The sequence below is a fragment of the Arctopsyche grandis genome, chromosome 6 (assembly GCF_051622035.1).
Source record: "Arctopsyche grandis isolate Sample6627 chromosome 6, ASM5162203v2, whole genome shotgun sequence".
Lineage (NCBI taxonomy): Eukaryota > Metazoa > Arthropoda > Insecta > Trichoptera > Hydropsychidae > Arctopsyche > Arctopsyche grandis.
Genome location: NC_135360.1, coordinates 18,592,867 through 18,618,464, shown reverse-complemented (window position 1 = coordinate 18,618,464; position 25,598 = coordinate 18,592,867). Strand labels below are relative to the sequence as shown.

The 25,598-nt window shown below is 31.3% G+C and overlaps 1 protein-coding gene across 1 annotated transcript in view; it reads right to left on the bottom strand.

The window, feature by feature from the left end:
* Positions 1 to 810: 810 nt before the first annotated feature.
* Root (ciliary rootlet coiled-coil, rootletin) overlaps positions 811 to 25,598 on the bottom strand; it is a 34,327-nt gene continuing 9,539 nt past the window's right edge. The window contains exons 3-36 of the mRNA XM_077432775.1: positions 12,511 to 12,648; positions 12,220 to 12,384; positions 11,857 to 12,146; positions 11,618 to 11,783; positions 11,319 to 11,516; positions 11,104 to 11,238; positions 10,511 to 10,716; positions 10,328 to 10,433; positions 10,018 to 10,254; positions 9,767 to 9,918; positions 9,515 to 9,660; positions 9,315 to 9,445; positions 9,062 to 9,229; positions 8,796 to 8,990; positions 8,525 to 8,714; positions 8,270 to 8,439; positions 7,997 to 8,189; positions 7,727 to 7,910; positions 7,468 to 7,643; positions 7,160 to 7,345; positions 6,898 to 7,078; positions 6,597 to 6,762; positions 6,395 to 6,508; positions 6,114 to 6,321; positions 4,860 to 4,975; positions 4,608 to 4,784; positions 4,410 to 4,517; positions 4,152 to 4,331; positions 3,687 to 4,060; positions 3,419 to 3,606; positions 3,186 to 3,298; positions 2,920 to 3,093; positions 2,710 to 2,844; positions 811 to 2,240 (exon numbers count right to left, since the gene is read on the bottom strand). Coding sequence (XP_077288901.1) covers positions 2,133 to 2,240; positions 2,710 to 2,844; positions 2,920 to 3,093; positions 3,186 to 3,298; positions 3,419 to 3,606; positions 3,687 to 4,060; positions 4,152 to 4,331; positions 4,410 to 4,517; positions 4,608 to 4,784; positions 4,860 to 4,975; positions 6,114 to 6,321; positions 6,395 to 6,508; positions 6,597 to 6,762; positions 6,898 to 7,078; positions 7,160 to 7,345; positions 7,468 to 7,643; positions 7,727 to 7,910; positions 7,997 to 8,189; positions 8,270 to 8,439; positions 8,525 to 8,714; positions 8,796 to 8,990; positions 9,062 to 9,229; positions 9,315 to 9,445; positions 9,515 to 9,660; positions 9,767 to 9,918; positions 10,018 to 10,254; positions 10,328 to 10,433; positions 10,511 to 10,716; positions 11,104 to 11,238; positions 11,319 to 11,516; positions 11,618 to 11,783; positions 11,857 to 12,146; positions 12,220 to 12,384; positions 12,511 to 12,648 — 5,874 coding nt within the window. The 3' untranslated portion in view covers positions 811 to 2,132. The remainder of the gene's footprint in view (positions 2,241 to 2,709; positions 2,845 to 2,919; positions 3,094 to 3,185; positions 3,299 to 3,418; positions 3,607 to 3,686; positions 4,061 to 4,151; positions 4,332 to 4,409; positions 4,518 to 4,607; positions 4,785 to 4,859; positions 4,976 to 6,113; positions 6,322 to 6,394; positions 6,509 to 6,596; positions 6,763 to 6,897; positions 7,079 to 7,159; positions 7,346 to 7,467; positions 7,644 to 7,726; positions 7,911 to 7,996; positions 8,190 to 8,269; positions 8,440 to 8,524; positions 8,715 to 8,795; positions 8,991 to 9,061; positions 9,230 to 9,314; positions 9,446 to 9,514; positions 9,661 to 9,766; positions 9,919 to 10,017; positions 10,255 to 10,327; positions 10,434 to 10,510; positions 10,717 to 11,103; positions 11,239 to 11,318; positions 11,517 to 11,617; positions 11,784 to 11,856; positions 12,147 to 12,219; positions 12,385 to 12,510; positions 12,649 to 25,598) is intronic.

Sequence of the window (25,598 nt, the reverse complement as noted above, 5' to 3'; positions counted from 1 at the left end):
TTACTGTAATATATATATGGTGAACACATTTTTTGATCATTTTTTTCTTTCTATGTATATATAATATTATATAATATTTAATTGAACAATACAATACATATATTAACGATTGCATCTAACTTTTATTTTTGAGAATTTATCTTCTAAATTTGTGTGTAAGATTTGTAAGCTCACATATTTATGTAAACAATTTATTACTACACATAGGTAACTATGTATTATTTACATTAGTATTTCTAAATAATTTTCATATATATATATATATATATATATATATATATATATATATATATATATATATATATATATATATATATATATATATATATATATATACTATATATATATATTCAAAATGTACGTACATTAGGTATACGCATTTACTTCACGTTCACACATGCACACCAATGCGTGTGATGTGAAATGTAAACCACAAAGCTATATAATTCTTAACCACATTTGTTTAAATTAATTTCTCTTGCTAGTTCCGTGAATGGAATATTATAATTCCGGTCATTCAGCGAACAAGTATTTAGAACATATTTTTTATAACATATTAATTAGTTGGGTTTGATGTGATTTAAATTGCGCGAATGGATGTTACTTGTTCAATTAGGATGTGAGTCGAAACAAACTATTTTATTATAAATCATGTCTTAAGAATATGATGGAAAATAGACCATTAATCAGGTCATGAAATACATTGTTAATAAAATTCGGAACAATTGAAAAAGATGAGATTATTATTTGAATTTTTGCAAATTGATTTTGTTATGTATACTTTATACACATGTATATATATATTTTTTTCAGACATATTCCAACTCGAATGCTTTTTCAATTGTTCCGCAATTAGCGAGAATTAGGGAAGTATAATAAATTGATAACAAAAGTAATTGTCAATAATAAATCATGTCTGAAATTACTAGGCTTATTAATTATTACATTTAAACATTACAGTGATAAATCTACGATGAAATATTGATTGCGAATCGACTAATGAATTGATAAACATTCAAATTACACATAAACTTTTTTCTGTTGCATTCATCTAACTATATTATTATATAAAGTGGCAGTGTTTTTTTTCTTTGGCGATAACTAAGAACTTCCACTTTTGAAGTTACTAACTATACCAACAGTGATGATGTGAGCATATTGTAAACATGACTGAGGTGAAGCTTATGATATAATATACATTGTTGACAACAGTTATCTGCTAACCAGATAAAGAATTATATCGAAATGATTATTCTATGCTGCATCTCTAAATGGTAATAAATAGTAAATAAACAATATGCTCTCGATTCTAACACTGTACTATACGATAACGAAACAGTTATAAGGTTGTTGAATAATTAGATTCAAAGTAATTCTATGTACATATAAATAAAACTATTTTCAGAGCCAGTGTGGAATAATATTCAATATTTAGTTAAACGAGGCTCTTTAATTTTATCACGAGTTTATGCATTGTATAAATTGAAATAATCCTTATAATAAATAAATATTAGTATTGAATTGATTAATTTTCTATTGGGTACATAAATTGGCCAAGTTGTAATATTGTTCTCCAAAACGTATTCGAAAAATTACATGTTATCATGAAATTAATCACACTGGTTCTTGTTGATTTTTGATATTTAATGGAGTTTTTTAGGGTGGTGCATAATATTCAAAGATTTTATATTTTTTCTCTTGAATATCAATGTGCTTTGTACTAAGTATTCTTTGTGAATATTAAAATTTGTACATATATCATTAAAAAATACTATCACATGATAAATATATGCAATAAAAATATATATAAATATATTTGCACTGTTAAAACAATTCAAAGGATCAACATTTGCAATGAAATTAATGATTTCAATATGCCAACCATAAAACATTAACCGTACCGAGTGCATTTTTTTCTTCTTATTGATATTGCAACGCCTGATATGTCGTTTTTATCTTATCAAAAGAATACTGATATTGATAATATTGATATTATATAATTTAATATTATAATATAAAAAAATGGAAATATGGTAAAGCCCTGGAATTTATGCTACTCTATGCGTCTATTGTTTTGTGATACGTTTAACATTTAAAAATAAATTTTATCATTGCTCGGTACATCCGCTGTATTATTTTGAAGACTCGTAATCGTCGCTGAAATGCGGTAGGCTGTGTGCCAGAGTGTTATCAAGCTTTCTCGCCTCATGTTCAAGCAGCAAAGAATCCAATGCTGGTTCCTGTTGGCAAAATAAATAAAAATATAAAAGTAACACTGATGTATCTCATACCCGTTAAAGAATTGTAATATTTTGTAATTAGGACTGAAATTTTATCTGTAATCTCTGAATCTATTTTAATATGAATAAAGATTCTATTTTTTTTTCATTTCCTAAAATTTGTTTGCTGTTGGATTATTATGACTGATACTATTTTTTTTTTTAATATTCTTTTAATGTAATTTTTTCAATCTGGTGGTAATGAAAATCTCTGTGTTATTTCGTAATAAATATTTATAAAGCAATGGTCCTGTATTTGAATCTACTCATATAGCTATACTGTTTGAGTGTGAGAATGATCAATTCATACCTACATACGATAATATGATAATATGACTATTTTTGTACATATCTACAAAAAGTTGTAGGCTTGATATTACATGATTTGCTCAATATTGCATTTACCCTTCTTTAATTATTAATAATTTACCTGAGAAACTGTACGTAATGAGTCTCCCAATGCTGTGCGGAGACGTTGCATATCTCGGCCAGCTCGGCCTGACCTCAACACAAATAATTGTCGTCTTCGAGCTTCTTGAGACAGTTGATTGCGTAACGCTTGTATCTGAAAATTATTAAATTATTTCACCGATTTTCTCATTCTAAAGGTAAGTTTCACAGTATATGGGCTTATATTTACTTGACTTTCAAGTCGCATTATTTGTTGCCTGTAGCTTGATTCTCGAGATTCGAGAAGTCTTTCTGATTGCAATGCTGATGCCCTCAGACGATCTATTTCATCGCGACTAGCATTACCACCTCGAATATTGCCACCTTCCATACATTTTGAACGTGCTATGGATAGTTCGGCTTCCTATATTATTAAAATAGTTAAAAAAACAATTTGATATATACATATGTACTTGAAAAATACTACAAATTGAATAGAATAAGGTAATATAATACTTTTTCAGCTAGTTGGTTTTCAAGTCGTCTGATCTTTATCTTCAATTCTCTATTTTCTTGTTCGTACATTGAAATGAGAGGATCGCTTACATCAGCTCCCAAAGAGTGTAACGCTATGTTTGAATCCCGTAGTATGTTTGTGTCCATTGAGCTCAGTTTTAAGTCACGAACTGAAGATGCACCGATTATGGAGTCGTTATCGGAGTATAGCGATTTTTCAGGTCGTTCATAACTCTTGCTTCTTGTAGTTTTTGCTGCACGTTTTTCAGCTTCCAACTGTCGTATCTTGTCATGCAGAGCTTCCACTTTAGCTCTCAATTCCGATTTGTCACGTTGTGTAGCGTGAAGTTCTCTTTCCACTTCGCTATCAACTTCTTTTCCATCCCAGTTGCTCAATCTCAATTGAGATTCAAGTGTAGACCTGAAAAATTTTTACGGTAAAAAGGTGTTTTAACTACATACATATGTATATGATCAAAAAAAAATCGTTGGTTTTCATACCTTTGAACTTCAACATTAGCCAATTGATTGTTTAGTCTATGTACTTGATCTTGCAACTGTTGCTTATCTCTTTTTACTTCAGCTAGTGAGTTTTTAATGACATCTATTTTTTCATGCAGTATTCTTTTTTCGCTGTCGCAATTACTCAGCGATTTTTGCAGTTGTTTCAATTTTTCCATAGTAATATGCTCATGATTTTTAGCTTCAGTCAATTGTCTTTGTAGTCTGTTGAGTTCACTTCTTAGTTCGCTCTCAGATGTTGCAGCTTTCTGAAGTGATGCACTCAACTGATCCACAGTGGCTTTGAGTGACGTGCATCGTTCTTCTAAAGTCAATATGGTACGACTTTGGTTTTCACAGTGCTCTTGCATTTTCTGTTTTGTAAAAAAATTAAATTAATCACAATTCTTGTAGTACAACACATGTACATAGTTAACCTAGGTAGCATTTTATTTTTAGACTTACCTGCATCTGTGCTTCCTTCTCTTGTTTGGCTAATTGAAGTCGTCTTGTGTCACCTTCCAAAGCAGCCCGTTGTAGCTCAGCCCTTGCTGCTCTTTGCTCTGCACGTCCGGCTTCCTCTGCTAAGGCTCGCCGCTCAGCTTCGCATCGTGACAGTGAATTTCGTAGTTTTTCTGCTCTTTCCTGTCAATGTTTAAATTGAAAACTTGTTTGAATAATTTGCTATTAGAAATAAGTAGTATTCTAAAATGATTTGAATACCTCAATTTGACCTTTCTCTTCATTGCCGCTATTTAAAGTAAGTTCAAGACTAGTTATTTTATCTTTGAGCGAACTTGCTTCTTCACTTTTTTGTTGTAATGCTTCGGTCTGAAGTATAAATAAAATAAAAAAAAATACATTATTTAGAAATGAAAAACTAATACATAACTTAAAGTATATTTTAAATTAAATACATACTTGAGTTTGTAGTTGTATCTGTTTTTGTGCTAAAGAGGTCTGCAGTTGAGCCTTTTTCTCCTCTAATGATTTGACATTATTCACAGATGCCGATAGGTCTACATCTCCTTTGGTTTTATAATCATTCACTTCTTTTAATTGTTTGCGCAATCCGCACGCTTGAGATTTCAATTCGTCCTGTTGAATTAAAATGTTTTATAGTAATCTATTAGACATTGATTTTACAACGCATATAATTTAATCATAAATTACCCGTTCTCGTTCAATCTGTGCCACTTGTTGCATAAGATTTCTGATGCCTTTTCTGACAACGTCTGGATCAACATCCAGAATCACTTCTACAGATCTATCCCGTTCGTGGTCTTGACCTGTAAAATCATCGACCATAGTAGCGTCCTCGGGTCATGTTCTTCATTGATTTGCTTTTTGCATGTTTGAAATCTTTCACCAAAGCGTGCATGTGTTACAAGCGTCATGAGAATAGAGACACTTCAAAATGTGAACAGTGCTCACTTTTTTTTTATTGCTTTTTACAAATATCTACGTGCAGATAGGTGAGTGTATTTATTTTACAATCCAGGTGCATTTTTAATCGATCTTTCATTATAATGTACAAGTAAATTGTGTGCTATTTTGGCATATTTTCCTTTATAAAATTATCCCTTTTCCGTTGGTGAGAGTGAGCCGATGTTTCTTCTTAAGTATCGTTGATATGAAGGTTTATCTGTACTCCAATAATACCAATCTGTCGATAAAATAAATCTATTTCTGTTGATGACTTCCTTTGTGCTGAGTTTTTTTCTTCTATCGATGGCAAATTTTGGAGGCGACAGTTGCAGAGGTGATACAGCGGCTTCTGTTGCTCAATAATACCAATGTTTGACGTACATAATTGATTATCCAATATCAATCCATAGCAGTTTGTGATCTTTTGGTAAGTATTATATTGATGTATATTTATAGATATAGAAAGCGTGTATGAACTGATATGGATTGATTGTTTTAATGGATGAAAATTGAAAGTATGCATATTATAATAGTGCTATTCTAATATTATAAAAAATCAACAAGGGTAAATGCAAAAGTCAATTTTGAAATACTCAATTGAAAATATTTAAAATGACCGAACACGAAAGTAAACAGTTTTAAGTATGTATATGTACATAGTATGTAGAAAAGACAATATTTAAAAATAAAAATCCTCCAAAACCTTAAAATTAATTGAAATACATTATCACCTATTCTCCAACTTTTAAATTTACCCTCATATATTTAATATACATTCTAAATGGCTTGTGTGATAAAGCAAGTGATGATTTATACATATGATATGATTTATACTTTGTATTACATAAAGACACTGTTCAATATTGCATTAAATCTAAAATTAATAAATTTTAAATTTCAATTTTTATAATCTACAACTTTGAAAAACATTAAATAAGATAAAAATGCTGTTCGAAATAGTGAATTGTCAAATTATTACAACAATATTTGAAGGCTTACCTCTATGTGGGCTCCAGCGCCTTGTTGGACTAGTGAGTCTTGCACCGGAAGTAACTGCACCCGAAGCATCTAAAGGTATTCCAGCTATACGACGTAATGCAGCACCGACAGCTCCCAACTTCTGCTCAGCGTTTCTTCTGTTCGATTCAGCGTTAACTGTTTGCGATTCCAATGCTCTAACTCTGCCTTCTGTTCCACCGAGACGTGCCTGAAATTAATACAAAGCCACCGTCATATTACGAATATTTCATCAATAAATTCAGTTATGTAAATTCACTAACCTTTAATTCTTGTATTTGTTGAGTGGCATCAGCGAGGCACACTTCTAAGTTGTGTTTTAAATCTTCTAGTCGTCTTTCTTTCCCTCTCGAGTCTTCTAGCCTTAATAGAAGTTCCTAATAAAATGCAATTATCAATATTTGTTAATGATATAATTTGTTAAAAATCATATTAAATATTTGTACATGAATTCAAAAGCAATACCTGTTCTCGAGTGTGACATCGTTCTTCGAGCTCTGCACCTCTAGCTCGCAATCTACCAATTTCTTGTCGAGCTGTCACCAAATGATTCTCCAGCTCGCTGGCCTGTCGCTTCATTTGAGCCAATTCCTGTTGAATACGTTCTCGTTCTTCGCTTTCATTTTGAAGCCTATTCATACATGTTTACGGAATTTTTAATTCTGAATTCATTGTTGTGTTAGTGAAACAAATATATATATATATATATATATATATATATATATATATATATATATATATATATATATATATATATTTAATTTACCTTGCATGTAACTCCTTTTCTTCGTGTTGTTTAGTTGCCAAACCACCCTGTGCTCGTTGTAATTGATCTCTTGTAGCAGCAGCTTGTCTTGCTAAAGCAGCTTTTTGTCTTCCAGCTTCACCTGCAGCAGCTGTTAAACGGGTTCGTTCTGCATCTAGTGCATTTCGCTGTTCTTCTAGGCCTTCATATTAAAAATAATATTTTTTTTTATTAAATTTTAGTCATTCAACAAATACAATGAAATTTTGACCATTAATTTTACCTGCAATTTTATGGAAAGCTTCTTCTAGTGATCTTGCATGTTCTCTTCTCTCTTGTTCAGATCGTTTGACTTGATCTCTCAATTCTTTATTAGTACTATTATATTTGTCTCTTTCTACATTGCTATTGGATAATTGCCTTCTTGTGTCGGTCAACTCTTTGCGAAGATTTTCTGATTCATTTTCAACTTTAGAGTAAAAAAATAACAATTTAATTTTACTTGATATTTTAAGCATTTTTATATATGTCTAACTTTTGTATACTGTTAGATAGATGAAAGAAAATAAATTAAATATACATTTTACATACTTTCTTTAAGCTTTCTCAAAGTATCATTGAGTTGAGTGCTTAGATTTTCAGCTTTATCTTCTGCCATTTGAAGTTGCAAACGAGTGTCTTGATATTCTTTCATGCAGTTGTCTTTTTCTGTCAGAATTTCTTGGATTCTAGTTTCTGATCTTAATAAATCATCTTCAGCTTTGTTTCTAAAATTATTATTAAGTTAAAATATTTATTATTTAATATTTAAAAAATAAGTACCTACTAATATGATAAAAAGTCAAAGTACTTCGCTTCTTCCAATCTACTTTTCATGTTTGTAATTTCATCCTTCAGTTGGTTGATGGCATTTCTATCTTGTTCACAACGAGCTTGAGCTTCCCTTCTCGTTCTTTCTAAGGAATTTAATTCATTGTCTAAAGCACGTTTGGTTTCTTCCAACCGTTCCAATAATGCCTGTTGATCATGATGTGCTAGAGTGAAATAGAAAACGTAAACAGTAAATAATGTTTGTAAATACAATACAGGATTACATTATTTCAATCTATTTTTTATTTACCAATTAGTAAGACCTGCTGTTTGTCATTTTCAGCCCTCAATAAAGCTTCCTCATGCTGTTGACATAATGTGTCTATGGCAGCTTGCAACTGCTGTTCTCTTTCTTGAAGTTCTGCTATCTCTGCATCTTTTTCCCCACCTAAATTTTGGATTGCTTGTTGCATTCTTTTTTCTAATGATAGTTTTATTTGTTCCTAAGAAATAAATTGGAAAAAAAAATATTTTAGAAAAATATTTTTAAACATTTTTTTCAATATAAAAACCGTTCAATTACCCTTTCTTCAGTTAACTTTCGTATATTTTCACTATTTGTCTTATTTAGATTTGTTATGGTTTGTTGATATTCTGCTTCTTTTTTGCTTGCTTGCTGAATTAGTGAATTTTTAGTATCTCTAAATTTCTTATCAGCTGCTTCGAGATCCTTTGTTAAACGATTCACATGTCCTAAAATTAAATTAACACCAAAAATTTGTACTTTTCTGTAAGAGTTCAATATCACGTTTTGAATTATCAATCTACAAAATCGCACCTTTTAAATTTTCTTCACTGAGTAAAGTTTTTTGTAGCTCTTTATCCAGTTTCTGCCTTTTGCTCTCAACTGTTTCTAGATTAGTAGAGGTATCAAAGAGTATTCCTTCTAAAGCTTCTTTTTCACTTCTTAACGAAGCTAATTGTTCTTGAAGATGCTGTATTTCTTTATCATTCCCATCTAACATAACCTTTTAAATAATATTTAGAATTAAAAGTATTATTTAATAATTTTTAATTGTGAAAAATCTATTTTAATTTATTATACAGACTTGTTTTTCTTCACATTCTTTCACCAATTCTTCTAATGTTCTGTTAAGTCGATTGTTAGTTTCTGTTGCTTGCTCTAATCTTTGTTGCAGCCTCATAATTTCTTCGGCAAGTGAATCCTTTTTCCGGCCCAGTGCACACAATTGAGAGCTCAAATCACTTCTTTCTCTGCAAACTTGTGCTAATTCTAGCTCAACCTAAATGTAAAATGGTTAAAATATAAACTAAACCATATGTAAAATATTATACTAATCATAAAAATAAATACCTTTTCTTTTTCACTTTCTAAGAATTTGATTCTTTCAGCATATGAATTTTTGTCTGCTTCTAAATCCAATCGAGTTTGTTCAGCAGCTAGTATTTCTTTTCTTAAAGAATTCAAATCTCCTTGCACATCACTATTTTGATTTTGCATAGCCGACTTTTCATCTTCTAACTATTTTCAATATAAATATTAACTTGATAAAATTCATAATAAACTCTAAATGATTAAAATAACCGAATGATAAAAATAAAAAAACCTTTTTCAAATCTTCTTGAAGTTGCTTCTTTTCTTGTTCTAATGTTTGTACTGCATTATCCATTTTTTCTAGAGAATCTTGCAAATCTGCTCTGTCTAATGCACTGCGTTCAAGTTCAATTTCCAAATCGCCTATAAATAACATTTACTAAATATTCAAACAAATAATTATTCTTTAATTAATAAGATCTGCAATACAACTTCTATTTTTTTCCATCTGAGAAATAAGACTGTCAGCTTCCATTTTATTTTGTTCTAAAAGATCTCTCGACAAGTAACACTTATTTAATTCTTCCCGTATATTTAACAGCTCTTGTCTAATACGACTACAGCGATCTTCCTCGGATCTAAATGATATGAAATAAAATGCCTGATTTAAACATATTTTGTACATGGAAGTACATATGTGTGTGTATCTACATATATTATTGTATGAGAAATTGTAATGCGAACCTTAATATTGATTCTCTGTTTGTTGCTTCCCGTTGTAGCCGATCAATTTCATCTTGAGACATTCTTTTTTCACTTTCTAGTGATTCGATTTGTTTTTGCATTTTTGTACTTGATTTTTGCAACTTTTCATAATCCAAGGTTAATGCTTCAAACTGAAAAATAAACCCAATTATTACTAATTTGATAAGCGTTCAACATATGTATAAATGAAATAAAAGAAATTCATAGTATTTATTTTTAAATATTGTTACCATTGCATTTATTTCCATTCGGTTCTTTTCCAAATTGGACTTATCAACTTTCAAAGTGTCCAATATTTTTTGCATCACATCTTTTTCTTGATTCATTTTGTTAATTTGACCTTTGGCTTGATCCAGATTGATTTGTAGTTCTTGAACTTTTCGTTCCAAATTTGCAACATTGGCATCAGCTGCATCACACTGTTTACGGGTGGCAATTAATTGTTCGCGATTACCTTGAAGCTTCACCTGTATTGCGAATAATTTTAAATGTTTTAGATATTTATACATACACACAATTTCACAGTAGACTAAATCATACCTGAAGTTCATGAATGTGAGTTTGGTGTCTGCGGAGAGCTGCTTGTACCGCAGAGACAGTACTTTCTGCTAGAGCTGTACCTGTTATTCCCCTGTTGTCAATAGATCTAAATGAAAATAATGGTTTTATTTTAATAGTTTAATAGTCAATGATAAAGCAAAGATTTAAAATTACATTCGTTACCTATGAGACGATGGCGGAGGTGGTGGTGATGGTGGTGGTGCATGAGACAGATGTAAATGAGGTGGAGGTGCTGGTATTGCCGCTCTTTCGCTATCACGAAGGACAGCTCGAGCTACTGCAGCCAAAGCACCTCGAAGAGCACCCGATTCATTTCTCAAAGCATTTAGTTCACCGAGAGCAGATTCTGCTCTGGAATTTCGGTCCTCCTAATATTTCAATATAAAATTATTTCCACTGAAGTCTTATTGTGAAATCTTATGTTAATAATCAAAATGTAGCTATTAGTACATATTTAAAATCTTCAAGTTATTATATAGGTATACATATAAACATCATAATTTTTTTATAAATCAATTTTTAAATTTATATTATAAGTAATTAAATTGATACAAATAAATAATTAAATTGATATATTTATAAACTATAATATTATCTTTCTTGGGAAGTCGTTAATAGTTAATTGACCCTTCGCTATTAATATTTATTGAGATGTGGGCCTCTATTTTTGATATTAAATAATTTGTTATTCAAAGGTTTTAGAAATTCATGTGCATTTAAAGAAAAAAATAGTAATGAAATATTAAGATTTTTACCAAAGTTCGAAGCTCAGCCACAAGTTGTTGCATCTTAGCGTCCCTTTGTTGTATTTCTGCTTGGTCTTGTTCCCGGCGACGTTCATATTCGGCAACTTTTGCTTTTAAATCCGTGAGTTCAAAATCAGTGAGAGCCTGAATCGTAAAAATAAAATGATTTAGCATTTTAAAGTACGATATAAATTTTAAATTTGAATGTACAGTTTATTTGATACATTTGTCGAAGCACTTGCTGTCATGGTGTTCGACACTGAAGTTAAATCTCTGCAAGTGGATTCCATTTCATTTTTGATCTTTGTAAGGTCTCTATCAGTGGCGGATTGCATTTCAGTAAACAGTCTCTTGACGGAAACCACGTCTCTCCACAAAGAAAGCAAACGATTGTGCTCTGTCGTATAGTAATCGTTGAAAGCCTATAATAATTTAAAATATTAAATAAGTACATCTACTTATATATAGGTACATAAATCTCTACTTAATTAATATGTTTTATACTGTACAATATTAAACTAACCTGTTCTTCATCTTTCCACTCATCTTCTTTGATGATCATTTCTTCGCGAAGAGTTTCCCAATCATTGGTCAACTTTTGTAAATCATTTGTCAACGCTTCGTTGATTTGATGTGACTCTTCGAGCTGATCGCGAAGAGAAGAATTTATTTGCATGAATTTCTCGCATCTGAAATGTGTTGTGAAATTTTGATTCGATACATACATATTTGATACAAATACTGATTATAAACAAAACATACTTTCTCTTTTCTTCGTCTAGTCTACGTAGTGCCGTTTCCAAGTCGTGTATGCGCTCTTCTCGCGCCTCTCTTAGATGTTGCTGGGCTTGTTCCAAAGCCGAAGAGTGCATAGTTGAAGATGACTGTGGATTTGCAGCCGAAGAAGCAGAATTAATACCTGACGGAGGTGGTAGGCCTATAATGGGCTGAGATGGATTCAAACCCGAATGTCCTCTATAACTGTCCGTCGATGGTCCAGAGTCTAGCATGTGAGTCTCCAAGTCACTGCAACGCTGCTTATATTGTAGCACCTGAAATTTGTTCAAGTTCAAGTAAAAAACAATGGCAACATATTTGTGACACTATTGTAATTGTTGATGCTACTTTTGCTTGAAGTCTTGCTACAAGAGCAGCTTGGTCATGATGAGCACGGCGGTAAGCGTCCAATCGTCGACGATAGCCAGCTTCGCGACCCATGCTCGCTGAACCAAGACCTACCGGAGAGTCCGGTGGACTTTCCTCAGATCGAAGAGAGTCCATTTTATTCGTCTAAAATATTAAATTATGGCTGATATTTTAAGGTCATTACTCAATTGTATCAATTTTCTACACATGCATTACTAGGTGAAATATAATAAATGATTTGATTTATTTATTCAAATTCTGTATATATACATCTCTTGATGGGTTGGAAGGTCTTGCTGTTTCCGGCCTAGTTTTGGTCAAGACGGACGATGGTGGCCTCCTTCTGTCTGATGTTGTCCCTCGGGCACTCCGAGGAGTCAGTTGGGAGGCCTCTCTAACCGCTGGAACCTTATCAAAACAAAAATTGGATTGTTTTATAATTTTTAATGATACAAAACTAATTATTTTGGTATCCAAATTATAGAAATAAAATTGGTATTTCTTAACCCGGTCTCCGTGACGAGCCAGAATGTTAAATTACAGAAAACGCAAATATCGGAAGGCAAAGATCGAAAATCGAAAGATCAAAAAAAAGGGTGCATGGTAAACGGTATATACTCACATAACTTGCGCGAGCAGGATACAACAGGAATAAGAGGAACAGGATTTTCTTCCCGTATTAATGCGCGCGCGCAGAATACGGGAGGAAAGGCCTGTTCCTCTTGTTCCTGTTGTACCCTATATGTACCGTTTACCATGCACCCTTTTTTTTTGATCTTTCGACTTAAGATCTTTCGATTTTCGATCTTTGCCTTCCGATATTTGTGTTTTCTATAATTTAACATTCTGGCTGGTCACGTAGACCCTTCTTAACCATCATTCTAATAATTTTATTAACACGATAATTTCCAATTAATTAAATTGGGTTGGTTGCAAAATAATAAAATTATGTAAATATATATATATGTATATAGGCAAATACATAGCAGATGGCACGAGAGATAAGATGACTCTTATCGTGCGTAGACCTCGGTCATTTGTGTTACGCTTACGTAATATGGCGAAGATGATGATCGACGATGAAAGTTCACAGTTTTGTTGACGATAAAAATCAATGCGGGGAGTTTACTGACTATTATCTTATTTTGATGACCTTTAAGTGGTCATTATTTGAAATAATTTAAAGAAAATATTAGAAATAAAATACTAAGTGCCTTATATATGTATATGTATGTAACTACCGTTGTTGCTGTTGTTTTTTGAGTACATCTCAAATTTTTTTTTGTATAAAGTAAACGTTTCTATTTTACATTAAAAAGTGAACGTCTTGCATATTGGAGATATACGTAGGCATGTACATATATAGATATAGTAAATAATGCAATTCATGTTGCACTAATAACGCACACATGTTATTGAACAAAATTGGTATTGATTTGCAATTCTTCGTCATGTTAGCATTTGATTAATTGAGTATTACGTCAATCGAACCGAATCTATTGAATTGAAACTTGCTATCTTCAGAAAGTTCTTGATAAACTTTAATTGCTTCTCATAGTAAACCTGAAATTCTTAAGTTTTTGTATATAATCAACAAAATAGAAGTTTTCAATAAAACTACTGTAACATGGAATAACATATCTACACATTTAATTTAAGAAAATATTGAATAAAATGTACAAATATTATACGAATATTATCTATTTAATCGTAGCTAACTTATATTAATATAATATTTTGTATTTTTATATTTATTTCACTCTTTGTGCAAATATTAATTTATAGTCTAAATATGTTATTTGTAAGAATATGAAATATTGAGAACCACATTGAATGACGTTCGTATTTTTTTTAAAGAAATCAAAGTATTTTTATTGATGATTTGTCACTTTCAATGTCAAATTTGACAATTACCAGGACATAAGGGTCAACGAGCACATACAAACAAATATATGTACATATACGTTAGCCATTTGAGCTACTGGTATTATTAAATTATTATTTGATAAAACGTCTCGTTAAAATATGACACGTGTTACTAGGAACAAGTTCAAGGTATGAATAGTGAATTTTATGAATTCAGCAAATGTTGTGATAAATAATCTATTTGATGAATTTGCAAGCAAATCAAATGTCAAATTGTTTAATTTAGCCGATTGAGAATTATTAAGTCCGATTATGCAAATGGAGAATTCTACGCGTGCCTAGGGTTCAAAGGGTTACGACGTTACCGTTATCCTAATATCCTGAATGTACAATTTGAGCATAATCGGAAAAGTTAGGTCAAAATGATTTTCCCGCCACGCAAGTTTGAAAGAACGTAATTTTTGCGGAAAACATTCCACAAATTAAAGCAACATGGATAGGTACTCGAGACTGCGTTTCACGCTATACCAATTATTCAACATGCGAGAATTCCTTTCTACACTGTATTGTATTTCTTTGTTATAAAACGAATAATCAGATTCAGCGGAGAAAATTGGTTTTCGGGCCATTCCAAGATGGCGGTTGTGCGGCCATTTTGTCCGCGAAGCGAACGAAAGTTTCTCCGTGTGCCGATCGTATCACGCCATTTAGAACGACAAACTTTTAAACAACGCAAATAATAGCGAAGTTTAACAGTTAACCTGGCAATACGGCAACTCTTGTCGCTTTTCAAAAAGTTCATCCATTTAACCGGAAATCCTGTCAGATTAGCGCACGTTATGTATCACCCAGACGTCAAACTAACCGTCTGCATCCCCTGATCGCGAAGTTTCAACGTAGAATAATACAATTTTTATTATTTTTCTACTATTCTTTTCGAACGAAAACGAATGGGTACGTACATCCCTGCGGCTTGATCGCGTGCGCAAATTTTCCCCGTCGAATACGCGAAGTTCCAATGAATTATTCATGCATGGAAAATTTTTCGGTATCGTAAATTATGCTACTTATTATAATGCAATGAATCATCTACTGAATATTGTTTTTGGTCACTAGTACTGTTTGCGTGCATAATAAAAAAAGCGTTTATTCAACCATAAATAAAATTTGCTCAAGCATAAATTAAACATGTCAATGTTTAATTTATAATTCCAAGTAAATATCTATATACATACATACATACATACATGCACATTTAAGACGAATTTGATTTTTCGAATGGTTTTAAATTAAATGAATGTGAAATATTTGATATTTCCTTCAACATATAGTCCATTTTTCACAAAACTAAAATACATATACATACATAGATACCTACATCGTAGGCACAAATTAAATATTTGCATCCCCAAAAAAGTATATTGTTTTTATTTTACAATATGATTTCTAAGAATTATATATTTAGTATTCAAATATGTTTCCTTATAACAGGAAAACAACAAATTCAATTAATTAAAAAAAAAGTTTAAAACAAATGAATAGTATTATTTTAGATAATTTGGTTATAATCTCTGTTATTTTAGTAGGAAAAACAACCAATAGATGTCACCATATTATATTTTTTCAAGTTTTCTCACGCAAATGTCACTTCCAACACAATCTTCATTTATACATGCAATCAATAAAAATCTAAAATAATTCATATTTAAATAATACAATTCATACAAGAGCTATATTACCTGTGACCGGTCCACAGACAGCTAGTTTTACTTCATTTCGACGACTCGCGTGTAGTGTAGTTTTCCATTGCAACAACTATTCGAGGTACGTAAAATGCGTGAATCGCACATGTCTAACCGAGTTGAGATGACATACGAGCTATGCAGTTGGTTGCAGCCGTCTCCGGCATTGTGACAACACTAAAAACACACCGGTGAACTGGTGTGTATACCCCGCTGTTAAATCAGTCATGCATGCAGGCAGGGGTGGGTGGTAGACGCGAAAATCACCATGGATACACCCCAATCGCTCCGACTAAAAACTTATCAACCTACGTACAAATTACCGTCCAAATGTGCATCGACGTTATTTCATCGTCGTTTATTAACCATCTATCGATCGCGTCATACCATTTTCAAAAGGGGGATGACTTGCAAGAAGTCACTGGTCAACTATTTCGAAAAATATTTCGTTTACCATTATTAAAAGGTATTACGAGAAAAAAAGAGCAAGTTCCGTTCGGTTGCAATACAGATAAGATGTGCTCTTGAGACGGTGACGTATTACCTATACCGGACGTGCGCTCAAAGTTCGAACAAAACCCGTATATGAGGAGTGAATCACGTACACATTATTATTATTTATAATATTTGGCGTCGTTTTTAAATGACTGCAATTACTAAATTAGTTACCCCATTTCTACGTCAATTATAATTAACAAACTTTTGATTGAGGGTAATGACTGTCAGTCATGATGACGATCCCTGTCATATTACTGCCATTCCCATCTCATCCATAGATTTGAATGATTAGGGGAATAAACATTTTTTTATAATAAAACTAGATTTTAAAGTCTCAAAAAAACAAAAAAAAAACGTATGAAAGAATGTAGACTTTATCGATGTTAATAATCATTTTTATATGAAAATTTGATTATTTCATTTTTTTCTACTTGTAAATATTGACCCAGACTCCATATGTACATATGTACTTACAGAGTTTAAAAACAATATTAAAGTATAATAGTTTTATGTACATATAAATATATAATTTAAAAACGGCAATAGAATAAATATGTATCGTATCATAATACAAAATAAATATAGTTTGTTGATTTATAATAGGGACATAAATAGCGTTAATGAAAATAAAATTGAAAAATAATCATTAATTTTGCTCATAACAATATCATGATATGTACAGAAAGTGTTTCTATAACTTATCTTGAATAACAAAATATTTGTATCTTTGTATATGCGCGATGATTATTAGTAGATATTGTAACTAGCGCTGAATGATTCAGAAAGTTTGATCTCATTGGTAATTATTTGATAAAAAACAATGCCAAAAAATTGTATAATAAAATGCTCCAATTAATTTATAAAGATAAAGAGTCACATATACTATCTTCAACACACTTACAATAAGATTGGCATCAAAGAAAAGAAGAAAAAGTGAAACAGGTTTTCTTCACAATCATCATCGATTTCTGGCGGCATATAGAGGATGTATTGGCATATAGAGAAGCATTTCAACACTTCATCAGACCGGAAAAAGCTGAAATTCACCTCGGAATAATCAGCACCATAGGATTTCTACGGAAAAAACACATCGATCAGTCTAAGGATGCTTATTGCGTGAACACATTGAACTTCGCTCCAGACCAATGTGCTGGTGCTCCAATTTCAAGGTTGCTTGACCTGCTGAACGTGGACATGCGATTAGGGTCAGTCGTCTAGCCGTCGTCTAACGACCGCCCTGAACAACCTATGGTCAGCGGCACTTGTTGCATCAGATCGCTCTAAAGTGCACACATTTGTACTCACGTATGACAAACGACAGATAACTACTGTACTACCCAAATTTCCGCAACTTCATACTGTTTCCTGTTTTCCATAACTAATATGTAAATACATACATACATACATATGTACCTACATATGTGTTTCCACAAATGTTCGTCTGAAGTAAAAAAGCGCCGATTAAGCATATTTATAGTCGCTCTGGGTAAAGATTATTTATATATGTATAAAAATACTAGTGTTGTGCCCGTTGAAATTTCAACTGGTGGTTTCGGAAACAAATTGATACACGATTTGAAATAAAGTTACAATACGAATAGTAATAATTAGAGACCCGTATTTTGGGCATCTATTTTTGTCAATTTTAGCATTTTCATTTTGCATTTTAGCGTTTTAGGGCATTAAAATTTAGCATCTATTTTTATGAAGAGCTAAATTTTAAATAATAAAAAATTTCGATCAATTTTAATAAAATTTATATACATATATACAATTTAAAGACAACACAACCATTAAAAAATAATAGAGAAATTCAAAAATGTTTTGAAATTAAAATTACAATGAAAAAAACATGAATATAAAAATACAAAGACAAAAAATATGAATATAAAAATATAATACCAATTAAAATTGACTAAAACTTAATATGGAGCATATTTCTACAGATTCTTTTTTGAGATTCGTGCGACGATCGGTAACAATTAGATTGTATTTACTAAAATACCTTTCAGCATCCACACTATTGATGGGACTCCAAATAGATTTTAGAGTTGCACAACCAAACTCTTCATATTTAATTTTTGTTGCCATCAATAATAGCAATATATCCGGCGTGGATTCACTTTTTATATTCTCTATTAATGGTCTAAAAAGTGCTGATATCCTTCCAAACATTGAGCCTCTGTTAATACATTAAACAATGGCAGGTTTCTAAAAAACAAAACTGTTTATTTAACATTAATATTAGATTTTGAACCTGCCACAGATAGATTGAATAGTTTATTCAATGTTCGGAGGAATAGATTTGTCTCATTTAGTCTTGAGTGCGAGTCTAGTTTTAAGACGCTTTTTTGAGCAGCCTTTTGGATACGAAACCAAGCAGTTGCTTGGTTTCGACAGGAAAAACACCGCCTATGGTAAACTGCAAGCTCTGTTTTATCCCCTCAATTTCTTCACATAATACTTGGGCAAAGGGATAGGAATACCCTTCTAAATTCTCTATTACTTTTATAAATTTTATGCAAATTTCACTTTTGTTTGTAATTTTAGCATCTATTAGCATCTATTCTGAATTTTAGCATCAATTAAGCATTAATAGCAAAGTGCCCAAAATACGTGTCTCTAGTAATAATTAATCGGGATAATGAATCCGGGTCTGGAACTAGAGCAAGAATCTCGGGAACCACAAAATGAAAAAGGAATCCGGCACTGGAACTGAAAAAGGAATCGAAATCAAAATCAAAATCGCATTTGAAATCGATATATACATACATAATAATAATTAATAATATACCCTGGCATTCTAAAATTTGTTTTTTTTAAATCTCCATACTGATCGACGGTCCGGCACAAACATACACACATCGCGTCCATTTTCATATTTGTAGCTCCCTTTATATAATATACTAGTGTTGTGCCCGTTGAAATTTCAACGGACGGTTTTGGAAACAAATTGATACATGATTTGAAATAAAGTTACAATACCAATGTAATAAATAATCGTAATCGGAATTGAAACAGAAATCGGGAATCGGAACTGAAACAGGGATCGGAAATCGGAACCAAAACAGCAATCGGGATTCGGAACTGAAAAAGGAATTGACAATCGGAATTGAGATAGGATACCTACATAGATATTAGTCTATGTAGTTATCTACATAGTTGGGTTAAGCATCGTCGGGCGTGTCCCGTTCTTGCATAGGTGACTCAGTCTTGAACATGCGATCCCTTCGCCCCTGTACGGCGAGAGCACCGGCTGGTACAATCGATACCTTTCAAACAAAGTACATATTTCGTATGTCAAAAAGAAATACCCTATCGTTACGAATCTTTTAAAACGTGTCTCGAGAAAGACCGTGTAATAGATAAAAACACGATTAATTCAAATATCGAGGGTAAACATCACGGTTCGATATGTCTAGCCATAACATGTCGTACCTGAAAACAACGAATTAAGAATCAACAAGCTAATTATCGCCTTATCGTCATTATTTTTATTATTATGAACGAGTTCACGACAGTCCAAAGATTGTTCTTAATGAAATTTTCTACACGTTATTGGCACATGAATGTTCAGGAAGTGCATGAGGTTGTCGTGGAGAGCACGTGAATTAAGCTATATCATTCTATTGAATAATAACATTTGTACCAAAGTATTTATATATCATTATCTATATATATATATATATATATATATATATATATATATATATATATATATATATATATATATATATATATGTATATATATATATATATATAAAAATCAATGTTTTTCTGTTTGTCTGTCTATTTTTCTGTCACGTATGCATTCCTATACCATTCAACCGATTGCGATAAACTTACAGGAGTTATTGTGTGTATGTCCGCGATGGTTTATGTAAAAAAAATCACCCAAAAACGGGAACGGGAATGAGTGGCATTGCAACGCAATAATTTCAAATGTTTTCATATCGCCACCTGCGTTGTTAGGGTAAAATAAACAAACAATTGAATAATTTCAAATGTCTTCGCCACCTGCGTTTTTCCGACAAATTATCATTACTGTAATTTTATTTGATTATTAAGTATTAATTTGAAACTGAAACATTCACTTATCGAAACACATCGAGAAACGGGAACGGGAATTGCATGCGTTATTGTGGCATTGCAACGCATGCCGGGTTCAGCTAGTAATTCATAAAATGAAATTCTTTGCTTGGGGATTTGAATTGGAGAGTATACGAAGGAATTCTTAGTCGTAGTATTACAATTTGTTTCGATGTACATTGTATGTACATACATATACCCAGGAACAGAGCCGTAGCAAGGGTAGTTTGTGTCCCGGGAAAAATATGCTACTAGCACCAATCCCCCACAACATTTTTTTTTTTGATTTACATTTTTCGAATACATCCATTTTGTAAAATATCAAAATTATCGTTTTCTTATTTGATTCGAGCAACAAATAAATTCAAATTTAAAATAACATATTAAATTAAAAGGAAAATTTTGTCATTTTCGTTAATAGGTAGGGTCTGCATTTAAAATAAACATTAACTGTAAAATTTCAGATAGCCAACATTTAAAAAATTCTGATATTACCAACCACAGATTGGCGCCCCCTTCAATTTTTGGAGTTATCTGCCCCCTCACCCCTTCGCTACGGCCCTGTCCAGGGCTTAAATGCGACTGCTAAATTGCATAAACAACCGACAAGCTTTTTTTAAATAAAAGTGGCGAAACTTTAAAATTTTGGCTGCCCCCCACCCGTAAAAATATAAGGATTTAGGAAAAATAATAATTTAGGAAAATGTACCATAGACGATTTTTTTTTTCAAAACATATAAATACATATTAAAGTTGTTATTTATACTAGCTCTTTTCCTTCGTTGGGTTGCATTTGGTAAAAAGATAAAATTATAAAGAAAATATCAAGCTTTTAAAATGTTATGAGTTCCATGACTTAATTGATTGAATGTACATACATTCATACATATGTTCATATGTACACACGATCGAAAAATCTTCAGAGGCCTTTTAGTTTCTAGTCTGTTACAAAAAAGTGAAATTTGATGTCTTTATTAATAATTAATTTAAAAACGAATTTTTATCATCATTTTGTGTGTTCGTTAAAAATAAATTGTTTATATCAACTTTATTTCACTTACCTTGGCCTCAACTGTTTATATTATATGATCACGAGTTGCCACTGTGTATGTATGTACATAAAAATTTTATATTTGGTGATGTACACTTTATAGTGTACATGTATATACATATAGTTGGAAATTATATATGTATGTATACATACATACTTGCATTTATTACTAGTAGATATACACGTCGTTACCCAAATGTATATATATATATATATATATATATATATATATATATATATATATATATGTAATAATGCATATCGCTAAGGCCAAAGATTATATTATATGTATATGTATGTAAATTTGTATTTACAATTAAAACGTGATTAATTTTGTAATAATTTAGTAGGGTGACGCTTGATATATATTTCTGGGGTCTACTTCTTTCCAACAGCTTAAAATTTATCGATCCTCGTTTTTTCGACTTTTTGGTGTATGTATATCGACAAAGAGTTTTTAAATATATGAAACACAAATACAAAAATGATTTACAAAGTGAAATACTTATTTTACGGTGTAAATATTAACTATTAAAAAAATATAGTAAGTATTGTATAAAAAAATATATAGTAAGTATTGTATAAAAAAAAATATAGTAAGTAAATATTGAATTTTAATTATTTTAAAGATTAATAACTTAAATATTTAAAGATTAATAACGTTATTAACTTAAAAATCTATGAATAATCACAATTTGTCTCGTATATTAAATATATTATATATGTACATGTATACAAAAAACATTTTTGTATATAAAATAAACAAACTCCTGTTCAAGCAGATGAAAAGTCGGAAAAATGAGTGTCGAGAAATATCAAGTCGGTTGAACGGAGCGCACCGATATTTTTGCATGTATTATACAATGGAAAACGTCAAATAAACAAGGAAGCATCTATTGACTTACATATATTATGTATATAAAATGTTTACTATATTTATTTCAATGAAATTTGAAATTAGAATAATAACTAGTTTTGGAACAACATGTTTATATGATAGTTTCGAAGGGAAAATAATAAATAACAATTATATTATTGAAATAATTCACATAATCATGTATCTTAATATATAATTTCGAAATAGACTTTAATGTATGTAACTATGCAAGGTTTGGGTGGTAGAATCCTTGACGATAAATTTAATAACAAAACAAATGAATATATTCGAATAAATTTAAATAAAATAAAACTATTAAAATAAATTTAATAAAATGTTTACTTTTAGATTAGCCATGTTTAATCGGTTTATATTACAAATACCGAGCGAAGTCGGGTGAAACCAATAGTTTATTATGTTTAAAAATAATTGTTATTTCCTTTCTTGTGGTCTTAAAAAGTATAATTTATTAGATTTTTATAAGTGTTTTCTTTAGATGTTAAAAATATATTTTATTTCACACATTTTATGCGCAATGTATGTATATGTATAATGATTTCATAAATTCCCGAAAAATCACAAGACAGTCCCCTCGTCTTTCTAGATTGTTTTTTTTCAAAATATCTGTACATATATGGTAGGTAGTCTACATCAGTGGCGTAGCCAGGATTTTGTCAAGGGGGGGGGGGGGTTTTGACAGGAAAAAAGGCAAGATAATTTATATTTAATTAATATAAAATCACAGCATATAAAAATAAAGTAAATACGTAATAAATATATGGTATGAACAAAATTCAAATAAAATTAAAATAATGAATACTTTAAAAAAGTACGAAATTCACAGATCCAATCTTCGCGTATTTATCTAATATTTTTTCTGCACTAAAATTTATATCCCTATGAATATCTAATAAAGCAAGTCCATTTAGTCAATTTTCCGACATCGTATTTCTTAAATTCGCATTGAAGCTTTTGAGATGTGGGTTTATAGGCGTATGCTGAAGATTCCGTGGACCAAAAAGATATCAAACGAAGCTGTCCTCGGCATGATGGGGAGAGGCAGGGAACTTGTTTCTGTCATCAAGCGGAGAAAGATGGAGTACCTCGGACACATGATACGGGGTCCAAAATACGAATTTCTCCGTTTGATAACCATGGGGAAAATAGAAGGAAAAAAATGGATGGGCAGGAAAAAGTTATCTTGGCTTCGAAACATGCGCATGTGGACCGATATGAGCGCCGAAGAGCTGTTCCGAGCCGCTGAAGACCGATGTGGATATATTCAAATAATCGACGAGGTGGTCGCCAACGTCCGGATGCAGACAAGGCATTAACAAGAAGAAGAATTTCTTAAATATGTTTTTAGTCATCGTAGTGTGGAGAAGCTACGTTCACTTGTGGCTGTTGTCACCGGAAGTGTTTGCTAGAATTTTTAGAAGTAGGTAAATATTGAAGGATTGCAAATTGCAATTGCAGCTAGTGCGTTTTTTGGTCGATTTTCACTAGTACTTATATATTGCCACCACATTTCCAACTCTCCAGTTAGAATGCAAGGCCCACAAAATATCTCTTGGTTGTAAATTTCCCCCGAAGTCTTTATCTTATTTTTTAAAACACTTGGTGGTTGAGAGCTTTTTCCATCAGGAAGCAAACATTGGAAATTTTCAAGTATATGTTTACGTCCTAAAAATCTGTCATGGATTTGGGATAGAAAACTATCCAAAAATGGTACAAACGATCAATTGCGACAGGAGTGGGATATTTTGCCGCCGACTGCACTCCGCCAAGGGGGGGGTCCAGACCCCCTGGACCCCCCCCTTCGCTACGCCACTGGTCTACATACATTAATACATCTGGAAATAATTCTCATAATTGTTCTACTTAATTTTCTAATAATTTAATACTTACTTTTTGATGTCTTCTCCAAATAAATACATGTATAATAACTATACAAAAATTATGATTAAAAAAGAGAATTTAAATAAAATTCATTTGATTTTTTATACGGAAAATCGTGGTGATATTCATTTATTTCATTATTTAAAAAAAATATGCGTATTTTTCAATTTTGTTTTGAGATTAGAATTAAAAGAATATCGTCTAATATTTAAAAAATAATATGTGTATTATAATTTATCATTCTTGGACGGAGTCAACAACTGTAAGTCATTTAATTATAAATCAATCTTTTAAATAAAAAACTTTACTATGTATGCAGTTACAAAGTTCAACAATAACAATATGTAAAACATATCACATCCACTCAATATTTAACGATTTTGTAACCATATAATAAAATATTATAACATAAATAAATAAAAAAATTTGAAGACGTCTAGACAGACAACAACTGCAAACAATGTTAGATGCCTCGTAAACGATGATTATTTTATTTTCACTAAGTAATCATCATACCATGAATTAGATATGCATATATGCTCGTATGTATAGATCATTGACAATTGGATGCAATCGAAATTACATACATATATAATTTTTTTTTGTATTTATGTACATTAATCAAATATAATTGATAGGAAATTAACCTTTTACCCAATCGTCTCATTTGGTGTACGAGTAAACGTAGGTCATAGGTCAGGAGATCATTTTTGGCACGAATTATGAAGGTGATTGATATGTCAAGAGACACTAAGGTCGTGTTAATTTAATATTTAATCTATTTTTTCAGACAAAATACCATTAGTACATACTTTGTAATGTAATTAAAAAATTGCAACTAATGACATGGAAGCAGAGAGTACAAAGTGCGCGACGAGGGGTTAAGATAGTCTGAGACGCGCCGGAGTGAACTTACGACCTCAAGGTTGAGGATCTGATCCAAAACCGAGCTTTAATTGTATCATATAAATGTACAAATACATATATACGGAATGCAAAGTCGACATTAACCGGATATTGGCGGGGAAAACTGGACGCGTTCTAAAGAATCGCTGCCGGTTAAGGAAAAATGAAATGTATATGTAACAATTTGCATTACGCTAAATAATTTATATTTCGGAATTAATTTCACGTACATTTTTTTATATAAATATCTTTTTTCAGAAAATAATTATATTATATACCGAAATTCATAGCATCTACATGGTGCTACTTTATTATGCGGTCTACCTTAGCATGCGATCTACCTTTGAATCGCTGTTGACTATTTTGTTAATTTGCATCGTTGAAACGACCTGTTTATTATAACTTTTGTTTTTTCCTGCCGCCCCATAAT